Below are 14,790 nucleotides of genomic sequence, written 5' to 3' on the forward strand. Positions count from 1 at the left end.
TAACTATGGGAATATATCCAGAAACTTTTTATTTCACTAGTGACAAAAAAGGAATTATTTCCTGTCCCTTATGTATTGACACTACATAAAGAATAATACAAAATTGAAAGAAATAACTAAATGCCCAAGACTGGTGCTGCCCTCTGCAGGCTGTTAGCAGTTGTATTTCCCATAAGCCAGGTCAATGATTTTGTAATAGAAATTTTGTGGACAAAGGCTCATTTATCATTGCATGGAGCAAATATGAAGGAAGAATTCTGTCTGCCAAACACCATTCCATAAATGATTTGCATTGTGCAAAGATATGCCACTTACACTTGCTTTTCAGAATAGGCAAAACACAGCACAACACTATGGTGCAAGAATGGAAGTAACTAAACTGGGTGCAAGTTGTGTCACACACAGTAGTTTGCATTAACACCGTTACACTGTAATCCTGGAAAAACATCTACATTTATGCCAATGACAAGTGTATTCTGCTACTTTTTGAAATAAGACTTAATATATTTTTCACACAAAAACACAAAATACTTGCAGCACCAACGTAGGATTTAAGGACAATGTAATATTTCCATGTGGAGGCCCTGGTCTATAGTTCTTACTGGGGAGCAGATGCTCTTACCTGCAAGACTTATCTAATGTATGTGTATATGCAGTTTTCTGGTAACAGCTGTTGGACACCTGTGCATATTCTTCTGCTATTGTTTCATGAACAAGTGGATTCTTTACATTTGATACATTTTATAGTATTTCTATATATTTACTACAAATATGTTAGAACCCAAGATATGTAATATAATTCTACGGCCACAACATATACTATGCAAACAAATTAATGCTATGAGACATATTTGTGTGTGGGGGGGGTTAAAGATATATATATTATTAGAATTATAGCCCCACCCCTCCCCAAAGATAGAAAGCAGTGGCTGGAGGGCAACATACTCCATTAGGGTCAGTTATGGTTAGATTTGGTGTTATTTGATGTCCTACATATTCTTGTAAATATGGTTACACAACAATTGATATATATATAATGCCATTATGTGTTATAGTTTTGCAATCTACTCCTCAAGTCTGATCTGAACCAGGTAATCATGTACTCCTTGATGGTTGCATTGGTTCAACCGCACTATGTGACCTGGAAGTGTTGGAAGGAGGTGCATGCACCTGACTGAATAATAATCAACCACCAATTTATTTTCATGGAGTAGTGAAACTGAATGCAAATTGGTTTACTTTGTAAATCAGCTCTAATTGTACAGAATAAAGATCTCCTGCAGCAGCTTGATGCACCTTGTGATTTTCAGCCCACCAGCTGCAGGTATTCAGCCGTTTATATCACATTTATCAGATGGCTCTCATGTCGTAATGCTCTGACTGGTGGCAGGTACTTATAAAACGGTGGATTTTTTTTACATGTTCTGGGAAAGGTATTTGCCATACTGCATATCTGAGGGCCAGAAATATATCAAAATGATGATGTTCATGGATTCCTCGAATAGACTGGGGGGCGATTAAAATCCCATAGAGTAGCATATGCATCCCAGGACCCCCAGTCGCACAGCACTGCTGTAGATTTCAGGATACAATGGAAGGTGTACATGCCTCACATATTGCACTTAAGTTTAGTGTATGCAAATCATTTTTACTATGGTACTGCCACACACATTTGTTTGGATGTTAGGGCATAGGGTGAATTGTTCTGACATATACATATTTGTTGACTGGGCATGTCTTCTTTACTATATTCATACCAAATTTCACCTGCAGCATTGCATTTAGAATTTATGCCTGTAAAAGCATACCATTAATGCTAATCTAAGTTGTTAAAAAAAAAAAAAAAGATGGAAAAATGACTAAACCATATCCTATTCCACACAGATCCTAAAATGAACAGTACAAAATGACTGCCACTTTTTAGCAGCTTTCAAAAAATATCTGGACAGATGATGGCATTTAACAGATGATGGCATTTAACAGATGATGGCAAACACTGCAGGAGCACATAACCCATTAAATACTCATGTTGATGTCATGTACTGCAAGTGAACTAGATAAATTGAATTGTAATTAGCTGAGCAGGGTGACTGATACTCAGTGACATTCTAAACCAGGGAGCAAATTCAAACAACAGAGACTGACACAAAATGGTCTGTTGAGGGGGGGCACACCTGCCTAAAGTAATTGCCAGAACCTTTAATTTTAATGGAGTAAATACAGTGTCCCTCTCACCCCCCAAACAATATTCGTATTTACATCACACTGCACATCATGCTCAAATAAAACCTTGTTTTATGTCTGATGATCGTGTCCTTTAAAGGGCCAGTAACACCAAAACATGAAAACAAATCTACACACTTACAGGATCTTATTTGTCTCTCATGCAACTGCAAATAAAATGTTCATTGGGAGTATTGTATTGTATATGAAAAGTTTCCATATTATAATTGTGTAAGGAGGAACAAATAGCTTATTTTATATGCAAAGTGAGCCCTTCTGGCAGCACCCATGACTATATATATATATATATATATATATTATAAAACCTACATTACTCAATCTTCTAATGCAACACATTTTGTAGAATGTTACATTAAAACAAAATTAAGCTTTAAGAAATGCAGTTTTCTTGTCTTTATTGCAGCAGCAGCAGCATGTTATAAACACCCATCCATTAGTGCAGACATAATTTATACCCGTTATACCAAAATAAGTTTTTTCTTTTTATAACATATTGCAATGATTATTTTCTACATGAGACACAGTACAGGACATTAAAAAAATGAAAAAAAAAAAGCTGAATGCAGTTTAAAAGTACACACAATACTGAAAAATATTTTTTTTAAAAAATGATTAGAATGGCCAGCATGTAAAATATACTTGTAAGGGTCTTCTGAAAACTCCCATTACTATTAAAATGAACTGCATTCAAAACAGGATTGGGGGCGTAATAGATACAGAACAGGCCTTGTGCCCGATGCAGACTCTCTCTATATATTCCGATTCATGTCAGTGGGCCAACTGTTTGAGGCTTGCTGGATATGCATGGGAAGAATCCTGATCAGTTACCGAGCGCTTGGTTCAACTGGGTCAAACTGAAACTGCAGGAAGATCAGTAGTGAGTGTGTGTGTGTGTTTGTGAGAGAGATCTAATTCCATGTATTGGCTCAGCAGCTTAAAGTAACAACAAAAAAACAATAAATTAACACAAGTCAGAAACTCCAGGATTGATTCACTATTTCCAGCAAGGCAATCTGTGTTTAATGCTTTCATTGCATATAAAACTGCACAAGCCTGCTCAGCGAATGGGGGTAGGAAATGCTATAAGCTGTTTAAAAAAAAAAAATGGAAGAAAGTAAAATAAACAAGGAAGGGGCATTAAACCTGTGGCCCTCCAGCTGTGATACACTGCAGTTCCCAACCAACCTTAAGAGAGCTGCAGTTAACAACAGCTAAATAGACACAGGCTGACCATGCCCAATTTCCCAGGGTTATTGCAGTGAGGTGCAGAAAGGAATGCCGGGGTGCAGGCTGGCTTTAACTGCAGTTAAACTGTGGTGGTAGATGGCTATAAAAGTTACACATCAACAGTATTTGTGTAAACAGAGAAGCAACCCACAAGAGCTGGATTGTTTTGTCAGTTGTAGCACCAGCAGAACAATGAAATGAGGTTATTAAAATGTTCCAGGTGAAGCTGTTATGCCCTTACAGTTGTGCCATAACTGTATTCATTCCATTGCAGCCAATAGCAGTTAGTGAATCATCCTTAGCACTTTTTAGCCAACATGTTCCACAACTATTAATACCAAGCCAGTTTCTAAAAGCTAAGATTTGTATTTGGCTAACAGCATGGGCCACTTGTTATAATGTCCATGAATATATCAGAAACACTTTTCCCTAGAATGCAGCTCTCCAATATATAATACTCAGATGTTTCACCCTTGATTTCTGCCAGATAAGGCCTCGCGCGTGCAAGTGTGATCTGCTTAGAAGAAGCAAGTGTGTGTTTGAGAATACACAGAATGATGCTCTACGAGACATTGTGGTATGCACCAAAGTTAAGGATTACCTACACTTTCTTGCAGTCTCCAGAGTCTTATAAATGATCATCTTATGTACCTGTGATGCAGCTCAGCTTCACTTCTCCTGGTCAAATCCCACTGCTTAATAAAAATAGTAGAGCGCTAGCCCTAACAGGTTGATTACTAGCCGCAACCAAGATACAAATAAGTCAAATTGTTGCAGAGCCAGCACAAGTAAAATTAAATGAAAAATAAGGGCAAAAACACAGCAGAATTTGCTAGAAATTTCTTTTGATACAATACTGTGTATAAGTATATTCTGTTGCTGGCTAAATGTATCACTTGCTAGAAAGATGTGTGTAGCCCTTTTGCTGCTGGTGGTGAAAAAAGCAGACAATCTAGCTAGCTATTATATTTTTGCGAACGTGTTACTAGGTTTTATTAAACTTTGGAACCTGGCTTCAAGCTTGCAAATGCTCTAGAACCTTTAAGGGAGTGAGAAAGCTCATTGAGAAATGAGATGAAATGAGAGTCTCTCTCTGATTTCTTGGATTCAAAAATCACCACTATTGTAAAATTGGGCTCAGGACGAGTTAGAAAATAGGTGCTTTGAACTTTGTCATCATAGAAATGCACAACCTTTTCCAAAGTGTTGAGGTCTGCACTCTTGTCAGTCATGATCATAATAACATTGGGCCAGTGCATTATAGGTCTGTCATTGGGCAGAGACACCACTGCTGGATACTGGTCCACACCTTTGGGTGCTTCCCGATAAGAATCTGGATGGTGGTAGCCATGGCCCTGAAAATTCTCAGAACCCCTTGTGTCATAGATCAAAGACACATTGACTGCATCATATTTTCTAATGAAACTAGATATTTTTCCAAAGTAGTCGGGATTTGTTTTAGCTGTGAGTGCCTTCATCTCCGACGTCTGACGGCTAAGAGCTTCATGGAAGTAAAAGCTAAATTTTGCAAGGAGTAAGTTCTTAAATTTCATGAGCCAAAGAAATAGATATGGGGGTTGTGCAACCTTTTGAGACTGCCCTCCGAATAGATGTTTCTTTGTTTCCTTTTGCTTCTCAAATATTTGACCCCAAGTCTGTAGTTTGGTGTGGGCATTGTGCAAGTTTACCAAGGCAGGCAGGAATTTCCACTCATAAATTAAAGACTGTGCTTTCAAAAGATGAGTAAGAACATCCACTTCAAGCTGAAATCCACTTTCTAATGGAGACAATATAGGGTGGTGAAACCTAAAAGACAGAAATAATAATATAAAAATGAAGACTTGCAAGTATAAGATACAAAGCCACCCAATCCACTTTCTGGTGTATCTGCACATGCACATAACCAGTGTCTGGCTCAAAATGACATGCATAACTAAAGGCTGATTTATGTTGTAATAGTGTTTTGTATGTGCAATGAGAGATGAGCAACTGAAGCACAGGATCAGTTTCATTCCCTGTACTGTAAGGAATTAAACATCAAAGGGAGTGAGATATAAGTTCCAGACGCTCAGCTGGAGCGCTATGCCCATAGCTGCTATAAATTCCAACACCTATTTAGAAATGTGCAGCGCTGTATAGCTTCATCATATTAAGGGTCAAGCTCTGGATGAGAAAGGATTTTCAAATAAAACACTAGTTATTCAGCTTATTTATAAACAAGAGGTACTGAGCACAGAAAACTGCAAAATTACAAAATTAAATTTAAAAGATGTCCAGGATATATTGTATACATAGGCATATATATAACCTTAGATAATGGTTTTATCCTTTACCGTGCCATCTCAAAAAAAGGAAAAGGGCTACTCTAAGTCAGGCACAGATTCTAACATGCCCGACCTGGAGTTCAGCCACCTCTCTGCCCTTTGTTCCTCACCTGTTTATGGAAGTGTAACAATTATCTGAATGCTTCACTAACATAACTTGCATCAGCTTCCACTGACTTCCAACTCTAGCCAGTATAAGATATCTTGACCCTGCTATTTACTATTGTGTCGATGCATTTAATCCACATCATATTATCAACCAGCACAAGGGAACCTGTGATATTCAGATATACATATAGAAGTATTTACTGATCAGATGGTAGTAGAGTATAAACAGACTGGAGTAAATCTCCCAAATTATTTACAGCAAGGACTGTGAAGCCTGCAAGGCACACACATTAAATTTATAAATACTAGGTATAAATAAACCTTGTAGTTCAGCAATGTATTTAAAGTTAGCCACTGAAGTTAATATAAGAAATATTCATTATCATTTTAGGGCCTCTCAAAAGCCAGCTATGGAAAATGAAAAGGAAATATTGTGCATCATAACTGTTACTTACATATATGTTGTATATAATCTTTTGAAGTATCCCTATATCCAACTGTTATACAATAGTTTACCTATTATCAAGAGTTTATTTGGCACTACCATCCAGGCTGATGCACCCAGATACATGGACATGCTCAAATTTCACACTGCACTGGGCCAGTCCAACAGACTCAGCATATCACAAATCTAACAAACTGATAGGTTAGGTTTGCAGCACTCTGTCACAGGCACAGAAAGCAATGTCAGACTGACAGGAGACTCAGCCAATAGGAGTTAAGTCTGCTGCCAGTATTATGCGTGATGTAATATAAGGAAGTAAAAAAGCAACTGTAGCGTTTATAGGAGTTACTGATCTCTCCCCCTGCTACACAGCCATTATTTCACTATTAAAGACTTTTTCTAACAAAAATCTTTAAAAGTAGCCTTTATAAATGCAGCACTCCTATGCATATAGGATAGATATTATATATATATATATATATATATATATATATATATAGAAAATAAATAGATGCCGCACTCACAGGTCTTAATGAAAAATAAAGAAAAATTTATTATGTCAAACTAACGTTTCGGCTGACTCCACAGCCTTTCTCTTTGAGAAAGGCTGTGGAGTCAGCCGAAACGTTAGTTTGACATAATAAATTTTTCTTTATTTTTCATTAAGACCTGTGAGTGCGGCATCTATTTATTTTCTGTACTACACCATTTTATATACTGCACCCAGGCATCTGTGACCTTTTTTTGACGTGAGTGCCTGCTTCTCCTCTTTTTGATATATATAGATATATATATATAATAGCATTTGTGCTTGTAGCATATCAAACAATCAATTTCTTGCTTGTTGTTTTGAGGCTAGATGAAAACTTAAGATACTAACCTTGAGCTATACTTCTTTAATATGGCTTCCAATATACTAACCAGCTCTTCTGAGTTAATAAACTTTTGACTGCTTAAAGTGTACATTTTCTCATAAAAGTCTGCAATTTCCATGTGAGCCTGAACAAAGTAGCAGAGCTGTTCTGAAAGGTGAGAGAGCAGTTCTTCCAAATGAGGAGCTGTTCCGCCAACTGCGTTCCTGCCAGTGGTTACAACCTTCTTCAGTTCATTGTACAGTGAGGTATAGTTAGTTCTGATGGAGTCCTTTCTGCTGAAAAATGACTGGCCACCTGAGAAGGAAACATGGTATAAACATGTATAACATGTATAAACAGTAATTGCTGCCTAGGCCTGGGATGGATTATCATTCAGTTAGACAAGCAAACATTAACACTTCCACTATTAAAGAAACAATTCCCTATGGGAAAAGCCCTGCAAATCACAGTCACTATTCTGACAAGGGCAAAAAATATTTACACAGCAGACTGTAAGAAGGGAATGCATTTGTGGCAGTTTGCATGCAGCCTATTACTGTGGCCCCTGAATCATTGCTGACAATACACATGGGTTCTCTGTAAAGAAAGAATATCTAAAATTCACAGGATAGTCACAATAAGGTTTTAACACCTATCAGGACTCAACAATCTAGACCAGTGATCCCCAACCAGTGGTTCCTGAGCAACATGCTGCTCACCAAGCCCTTGGATGTTGCTCCCAGTGTCCTCAAAGCAGGTACTTATTTTTGAACTCCTGGCTTAGAGGCAAGTTTTGGTTGCATAAAAACCATGTGTACTGCCAAACAGAGCCTTCTGTAGGCTGCCAGTCCACATTGGGGCTACCAAATAGCCATTCACAGCCCTTATTTGGCACCTCCAGGAACATTTTTCATGCTTGTATTGGCTCTCCAACTCTTTTTACATTTCAGTGCGGCTCACGAGTAAAAAAGGTTGGGGATCACTGATGTAGGGTGTAGAAGCCAAGATACCTGCAGCAAATAATTAGCTAGTTATGAAAACTAAGGTTATAGAGGTACTTCCATAATCTAACTGCTACTTGATAGCCTGATGAAAGATATGATATGTTTATATATATCATTAACTTTTTATTTTTATCATTGTTTTTTAATGTCAGAACTAGGGATGCACCAAATCCAGGATTCGGAAATTCGCCAAAGATTCAGTCTTTTTCAGCAGGATTCGACCGAATCAATCCTTAAAATCACGTGACTTCGGGTTATGTGAACATGGAAGTAAAACAAATTTTAATTGTGTGCTTCTATTTCACCCTTCTGTAGCCTGATTTACATTTGCAAATTAGAATTTGGTTCGGTATTCGGCCGAAGGATTCGGGGTTCAGCCGAACCCAAAAATAATGGATTTGTTGCATCCCTAGTCAGAACACCAGTATTTATGCAATACAAACCTAAAAGGATTTCAGCATGCCGTGGCAGTTGGGTCAGAGCAAATCTAAAAGTTAGTTTAAACTGTAGTACAATAGAGGATGCTAAGAAAGTTTCATTTGAACAGGAAAAGCATAAACGCTGATCCCAGTTTTCTGCTTCTTTACAACCAAGATATATATTTATGCTTTGATCCAATGCTGCCACCTACTGGTGCTACACTAATATACACCCTTGTCCCAGATGCAAAATATTCTGTTTTTAATTATTCATTTGCCATATTACTATAATGTATCTTTAACACCACTGACAATAACTGACAATTCAGGCTGTACAAGTTGCTGCATTGTATAGCTAATATGGATTGCTATCAAGCATAATGTAGCATTAGAACAATACTACCACTTATTTCTGTGCTGTAAATCTTATACTTAATTGAACAAACCCAAAATAGCCAGTAACATCACAAATTAAAGTTTTGGTATGGATTTGAAGGCAAAGTCCTCTTAAATTGCACTGGTTAAAAAGTTGTGTTTGCTTTAAGCTCTGGTTTATATAGACAAGATAGTATGTAGCCACGGGGACCATTCCATCCCAACAGGGCTCCCATATTTGCGTAGTAGACAGAAGATACACAATATAGAATACAATGGTTTTAGTGCTTATCAGATATCATTCTTGACTCTTTACACACCTATGGGACAAAAATCTCTCATAAAGGGCAATGACAGGGTGCTTTGTCATCTGTGGGAAATCGCTTCTCTTGCGAGCAACAAAGCGCCTGAAAATACTTGCCCCTCCACAATCATTTGAATCACGGCAAGTAAAACACTTAACATGTGGTATTTCAAATGAATGCAGAAGGACAGGTACTTTTGTGCACTTTGTCGCCCACTGGAGAGGAGATTTCCCAGAGACAACAAAGCCTCCATCTGTCACTGCCCTAAAAAAGGACTTGTTCTGCTGAGACATATTTTGTTTGCAGGTGCTTAGCAAACAGATATAACATTTAAATGTAAATAAAATAATATACTTGATAGTGTTACTGGCACTATAAAAACCCTTTTATGCTGATTAACAAAGCATGCATTTTATGCTATCTGCATTGCCCTGCAGCATATGCCCACAGTATAGTTCAACATAAGCACAAATAAAACTTATATTGAAACTGTGTACAGAATTTTGAAAAATGCCTTGGCTTGCATCCCTCTGGTTTGACTGCGTATTTATTTGGGCAGCAGCTGTGCGCTGAGGGGCACCTGGGTGGCTCCGGGGAGCATTGGCAGAGCAGTGACAGCACAAAATATAGAAACAGGCTGCTGCAAATCCCCAGGCCTTGCTGCAAATGGCAGGCATTTAAAGGGAACAGAAAACATGCAACAAGTTGGTGGGATCAGTTGATTTTTATAGAGCTGTGGAATGAAAGCTCTTGCTTTATTCCCCTAAATATCTATTGTATCTGACATGGAAACAGAAACGATCCACTGAGCCTATGGAGCCTCCTGTATTCCTATGCTTGATCTATACACCTTCCTACTGTACGAGCTGCTGGCACTTTCTATGAAATGAATACAAATAATAAGACAAAGCACAAGTATGTAGCCTAAAGAGAGAAGGAGATTACCCGGCTTCTGCCCCAGGAAGCTCATGCTATGGTAGGCTTTCTCCGCAGCAGCCAAATGTGCCAGGGCAGCCAGCATTAGGGACCAGGAGGCGCCGGCGCTCTTGTTGCCTTCCTTCTCCTTCTCCACATGGTCCTTGGCTTTGTCATAGGAGAAGTTCCCGAGGTGGGAGAAGAAAGTGTGCAGCACGTTTTGCTCCGCGGTGACTTGTGCGGAAGTCAGAGGTATCATGACCGAGCTGGTCATCAGCAAAAGCTCCGCGTCCTCCTCTTCCTCCTCCTCCAGCAACAAAAGGCCCGCGGCAGCCGGAGCATCGCCTGGATCCTGGGGTACCACCATGCAGCTCTGGGATGCGATGAGGCGCTCGGCTGTGGGCAGGGCAGGCCGGCCGCTGGGCTGCTGGAAGGCCACTTCCTGACAGCTGCTCTCCGTGTTTACTGTTTGCACTGGGCACCGGAAACCGGCTACCGGGCATGCGCAGGGGGAAATAGCGCAGCCAGACCGGGGAATAAGCCTGACACCGGAGCCAGCCTGCGGTCTTTCTCCCGCTGGGTGCAGGGTACAGTCCTGGTTTACTTGTTTTAATGTATGTAAAACCGAACTGGTGGGGTGCTAATGTCTTCTTAGGGTAAAGAATTCTCTTCTATAGTAACCACATAGCACGGCTCCCCTCACTCCTACTACAAATATGGAATCTACTCTTTAAATCAAGTACACAGAGGCCCAAACAGCTCCCCACCAGCCCACTAAATAGTGACTGTCTATGGCATCTTACAGCAGCCTCTCTGGCAGAATCCAACGATTGCCAGTCTGGGCCTGACTGCCATTCTACAGGTATCTTACTTGCTTACCCTGTAAATATGATAGGTTACCTGATGTACTAGAAAAGGAGGCATCCCTTTCCTTTCCATAGAGACGCAGATGATTTAAAAGCAAATTTGCATTTTAAAACAATTACATACTTAGCCAGATGTACATTGGGCTGTTTTCAAGCACAATATCCACAGTTCTAACTTAATTTTACTCTCCGAAATCATAGTAAAGGCCCAGGGTAATCTTATTTTACATGCAACTTTTGTTTTCTTACAAAGTCACAAGCAGTACAATTGATCTTATTTTAATTTACCATAATTGTCAAACGGTATGAAGAAACTAGAAAGGGAAGTTTTAGAACAAACTTAATCTTGGTTTGAAAAAAGCGAAGGCACTGAATGAAATCTGATTGGCTGTTCACAGCCCTGCCCACTTTTGGGCATCCAACAATCACCATATTTTCATTCAGGCTGACCCCATGACTATGTTATTCAAGTTTGGGGGGTGTAGCTTCAAAGCTGTAAGGTTGGCAGCAGTTTGAAAATCTTCCCTGTCAAAGTCAATGGAAAAATTGGGGGGTTCGGAGCGGCACCACAATAAGATGTTGCCAGTAATTGGGGTAAGGGAAATCTTTTAAATGGTGCATAGAGTCAAAAATCATAATCCATATGTGTTTAGACACAATGAAATAAATTTGCTATATAAACCCATTACAATTTACATGACCGGAGAGTGAAAACCCACCCAGGAATACAGAGCTCCAGTTAGCTGTGTTTTAACCATTTAAACTGCTTTGCCATCTGATTTATTTAGAATCTTAAGGCTGATGCCACACGTGGCGTTTTTACGCTGCGTATTTTCTAATTCTCTCGGCAGCTGAAAAACGCACAATATCATCATCCATAGAAATAAGTTGAAAAGACTCGAGGCAAACCACACAAAGCGTAAATACGCTAGAAAACGCCTTAGCATGGATTTTTCAAGCGTTTGCCAAAATACGCCAGTATTTGCACAGCAAGCTATTCCTATGTATACACAAAGGCAGCTGCCAGACCTAGCGGAAATACGCTGCGTTTTTCACTATTTCGCACTATTAGCACCATGGAAACGGGATTTGCTAAGTCACCAGTACTAGGCTGAAAAACACCATAGTCAGGGGCTGTGTGGCTTGTGTGGCGTTTTTAGGCTGAGAAAATATGCAGCGTAAAAACGCCACGTGTGGCATCAGCCTAAGGTCCCCCATACACGGGCCGATTGTAGCTGCTGATATCAGTCCCTTGGACCAATTCGGCAGCTAATTGGCCCGTGTAGGGGCAGAAACAAGGGGCCTGGCCAACCGATATCTGGCCTGAAATTGGCCAGGTTAGAAAAATCAGTTGGATCGGGGACCGCATCGGCTTGTTGATGCGGTCCCCGAACCGACTGCCCCATTGCCGCAGTTACCCGATATCACCCACCCGTAGGTGGGGATATTGGGTGAAGATCCGCTCGCTTGGCGACATCACCAATTATTTCAAATGTAGTTTTAAATTTTATTTTTTTTTTGCCATGGGGCTCTGAGGTTGGGGGGGGGAACCTTGCCTTACGCCCCAAAAAACAGCCTTTCAGTAGACTCTGCTTTTTTTTCTAGTAACAATCCTAAAGTAGTCTTCTTGATAGTGAGTATTTTGAAATAAAAGGAGGTTAATCAGAATTGCCTTTAATTAATGGCATGATTACGAGAAGGCTGTTAATGTGGCATAAACTTCAAGGCAGGAGGGTCAAAGGGTCCTCCATCCACTTTCCCTGATCTGCAGCTGCCAACATTATATATTTATGAAGAGTTCACAGGGGGTCACGCTGAGTGTCCTTTATTAATTAATTGATCATTGAAACTTGGCAGTAGCGGCTGCATTTCCCACCCTAGGCTTATACTCGAGTCAATAAGTTTTTCCAGTTTTCTCAGGTAAAATTAGGTACCTCGGCTTATATTCGGATTGGCTTATACTCGAGTATACGCGGTATACTAAAAATCAAATCATCTTTTGTATCTAAGATACTTATCTCTTTCACAGGAGAGAACTGTATGAGTGGGGAGGGGGGGGGGGGGAGAACCCAGGGGAAATCAATACAGGAAGAATGCATATTCCACACATCATTCCCTGGTTTGAATCAAATTAAGGCTTTACATTTGGCAAACACAAGTAATATCCTAAGCCAGTGATCCCCAACCAGCAACTCAGTGGCAACATGTTGCTCACCAACCCCTTGGATGTTGCTCCGTGTCCCCAAACCAGGTAGTTATTTTTGAATTCCTGACTTGGTGACAAGTTTTTGTTGAATAAAAAACAAGATTTACTACCAAATAAAGCCTCCTGTAAGCAGATAGTGTGCATAGAGGCTGCCTAATAGCCAATATTAGGCCTTATTTGGCACCTCCATGAACTTTTATTATGCTTGTGTTGCTCTCCAAGTTTTTTTACAATTGACTGTGGCTTACGAGTAAGAAAGGTGGATCCCTGTCCTAAGATGTCAGCATTTTGCCTTTGCACCATTTTCTAGAGAAGGCACCAAAAGGAACAAATTTTTGTTTTGTGATGAGTAACCCTTAGCTACCAATAAGAGGTTGGCCAGGTGACCAGAATCAAGGTTGAGGAAAAGGCTGGACTGTCATAAGCGGATGCTACAGAGCTGATTATTACATCCTGATGCTATTTGCACTGGTTTCCTAGCTGCCATGTAGTAATTCTCTGTATTAATTACTAATCAGCCATATGACATTTATATTCTACATATTCAGTATACAGTGCGTTGGTTCCTAAGCTCAGTAACTGACAGCAGCACAGAGCATGTACCTACTAAAGGGCTGTGGTACAGAAGCCCAAACATAATATGCAGCATTTCTACCCTATTTGTTTAGTTAAGCTTTAGGTCTCCTTTAAGAAGCTGTAAATAGTCAAGAACATCCTCTTATTTTTAAGTTTGTTTCATTTAGAAGATTATCTAGGACAGTGCTGTCCAACTTCTGCGGTGCCGAGGGCCGGAATTTCTCACGCATACATGGTGGAGGGCCGCTAATGGAAGCCACTCCCCTTTTAAACCACACCCACTTCAAACCACACCCATTTTATCACAATGGTGGTAGTGCAGCAAAAACCCAAATGCTTGGTCCTCACTGCAGGGATATCAACCATCATTCATATGTGTAAGAATTATATTATGTCATATTAAGACACACCCTAAAATCCATATGACTTCTCCTCCCCTATGGATAGCACAGCAACCCCCAGTACATAATTACACACCTTAGGGACCATTTAATGGCTATTTCCAACTGCTAACAAACTCCCAGAACAAACCCCTGCCAGGTTCACCTCCCACAGGCAGCATAGGGTAGAAAGAGTATGGCACACATCACTCTGCCTGTCCTACCCTGCCTGGGTGTGCCATACTCTGCCATATGCTGCCTGTGTGTGCCATACTCTACCTGCCATATGCTGCCTGTGTGTGCCATACTCTGCCCTACCCTGCCTGTGTGTTCAATACCCTCCCTGTCCTATGCTGCCTATGTGCCATACTCTGCCTACCCTATGCTGCCTACACACAGGCAGCATAGTTCAGGCAGTACATACAATGTCTGAGGTGTGAACAGACGAACAATATGGGTGATTACAGACTGAGCCTGAGGTGTGAACACTGCAGGGGGTAAACAATGCATAGATTAAAAGGTGTGAACAGTAGAGGGGATTA

The 14,790-nt window shown here is 40.1% G+C and overlaps 1 protein-coding gene across 1 annotated transcript; it reads right to left on the reverse strand.

Annotated features, from left to right (window-relative positions):
- Window positions 1–2,622: 2,622 nt before the first annotated feature.
- c12orf66 (chromosome 12 open reading frame 66) lies at window positions 2,623–10,780 on the reverse strand. The gene is made up of 3 exons (XM_002941253.5): window positions 10,251–10,780; window positions 7,229–7,517; window positions 2,623–5,277 (listed from the first exon to the last, which is right to left on the reverse strand). Exons 1-3 carry the CDS (start codon window positions 10,585–10,587, stop codon window positions 4,467–4,469), a joined length of 1,437 nt encoding a protein of 478 aa, XP_002941299.2. The 5' UTR covers window positions 10,588–10,780; the 3' UTR covers window positions 2,623–4,466.
- Window positions 10,781–14,790: the final 4,010 nt, after the last annotated feature.

This window comes from Xenopus tropicalis, chromosome 3 (assembly GCF_000004195.4).
Source record: "Xenopus tropicalis strain Nigerian chromosome 3, UCB_Xtro_10.0, whole genome shotgun sequence".
Classification (NCBI taxonomy): domain Eukaryota; kingdom Metazoa; phylum Chordata; class Amphibia; order Anura; family Pipidae; genus Xenopus; species Xenopus tropicalis.

Bases quoted from the DNA above. Each gene is read 5' to 3' on its own strand.
- c12orf66 (XM_002941253.5), bottom strand. From the start codon at position 10,587: ATGGTGGTACCCCAGGATCCAGGCGATGCTCCGGCTGCCGCGGGCCTT. The intron at 7,518-10,250 runs GTAATCTCCTTC...TTTCCTTCTCAG, and splicing joins CTTCCTGGGGCAGAAGCCGG to GTGGCCAGTCATTTTTCAGC. The intron at 5,278-7,228 runs GTTAGTATCTTA...TCTGTCTTTTAG, and splicing joins TTAAAGAAGTATAGCTCAAG to GTTTCACCACCCTATATTGT.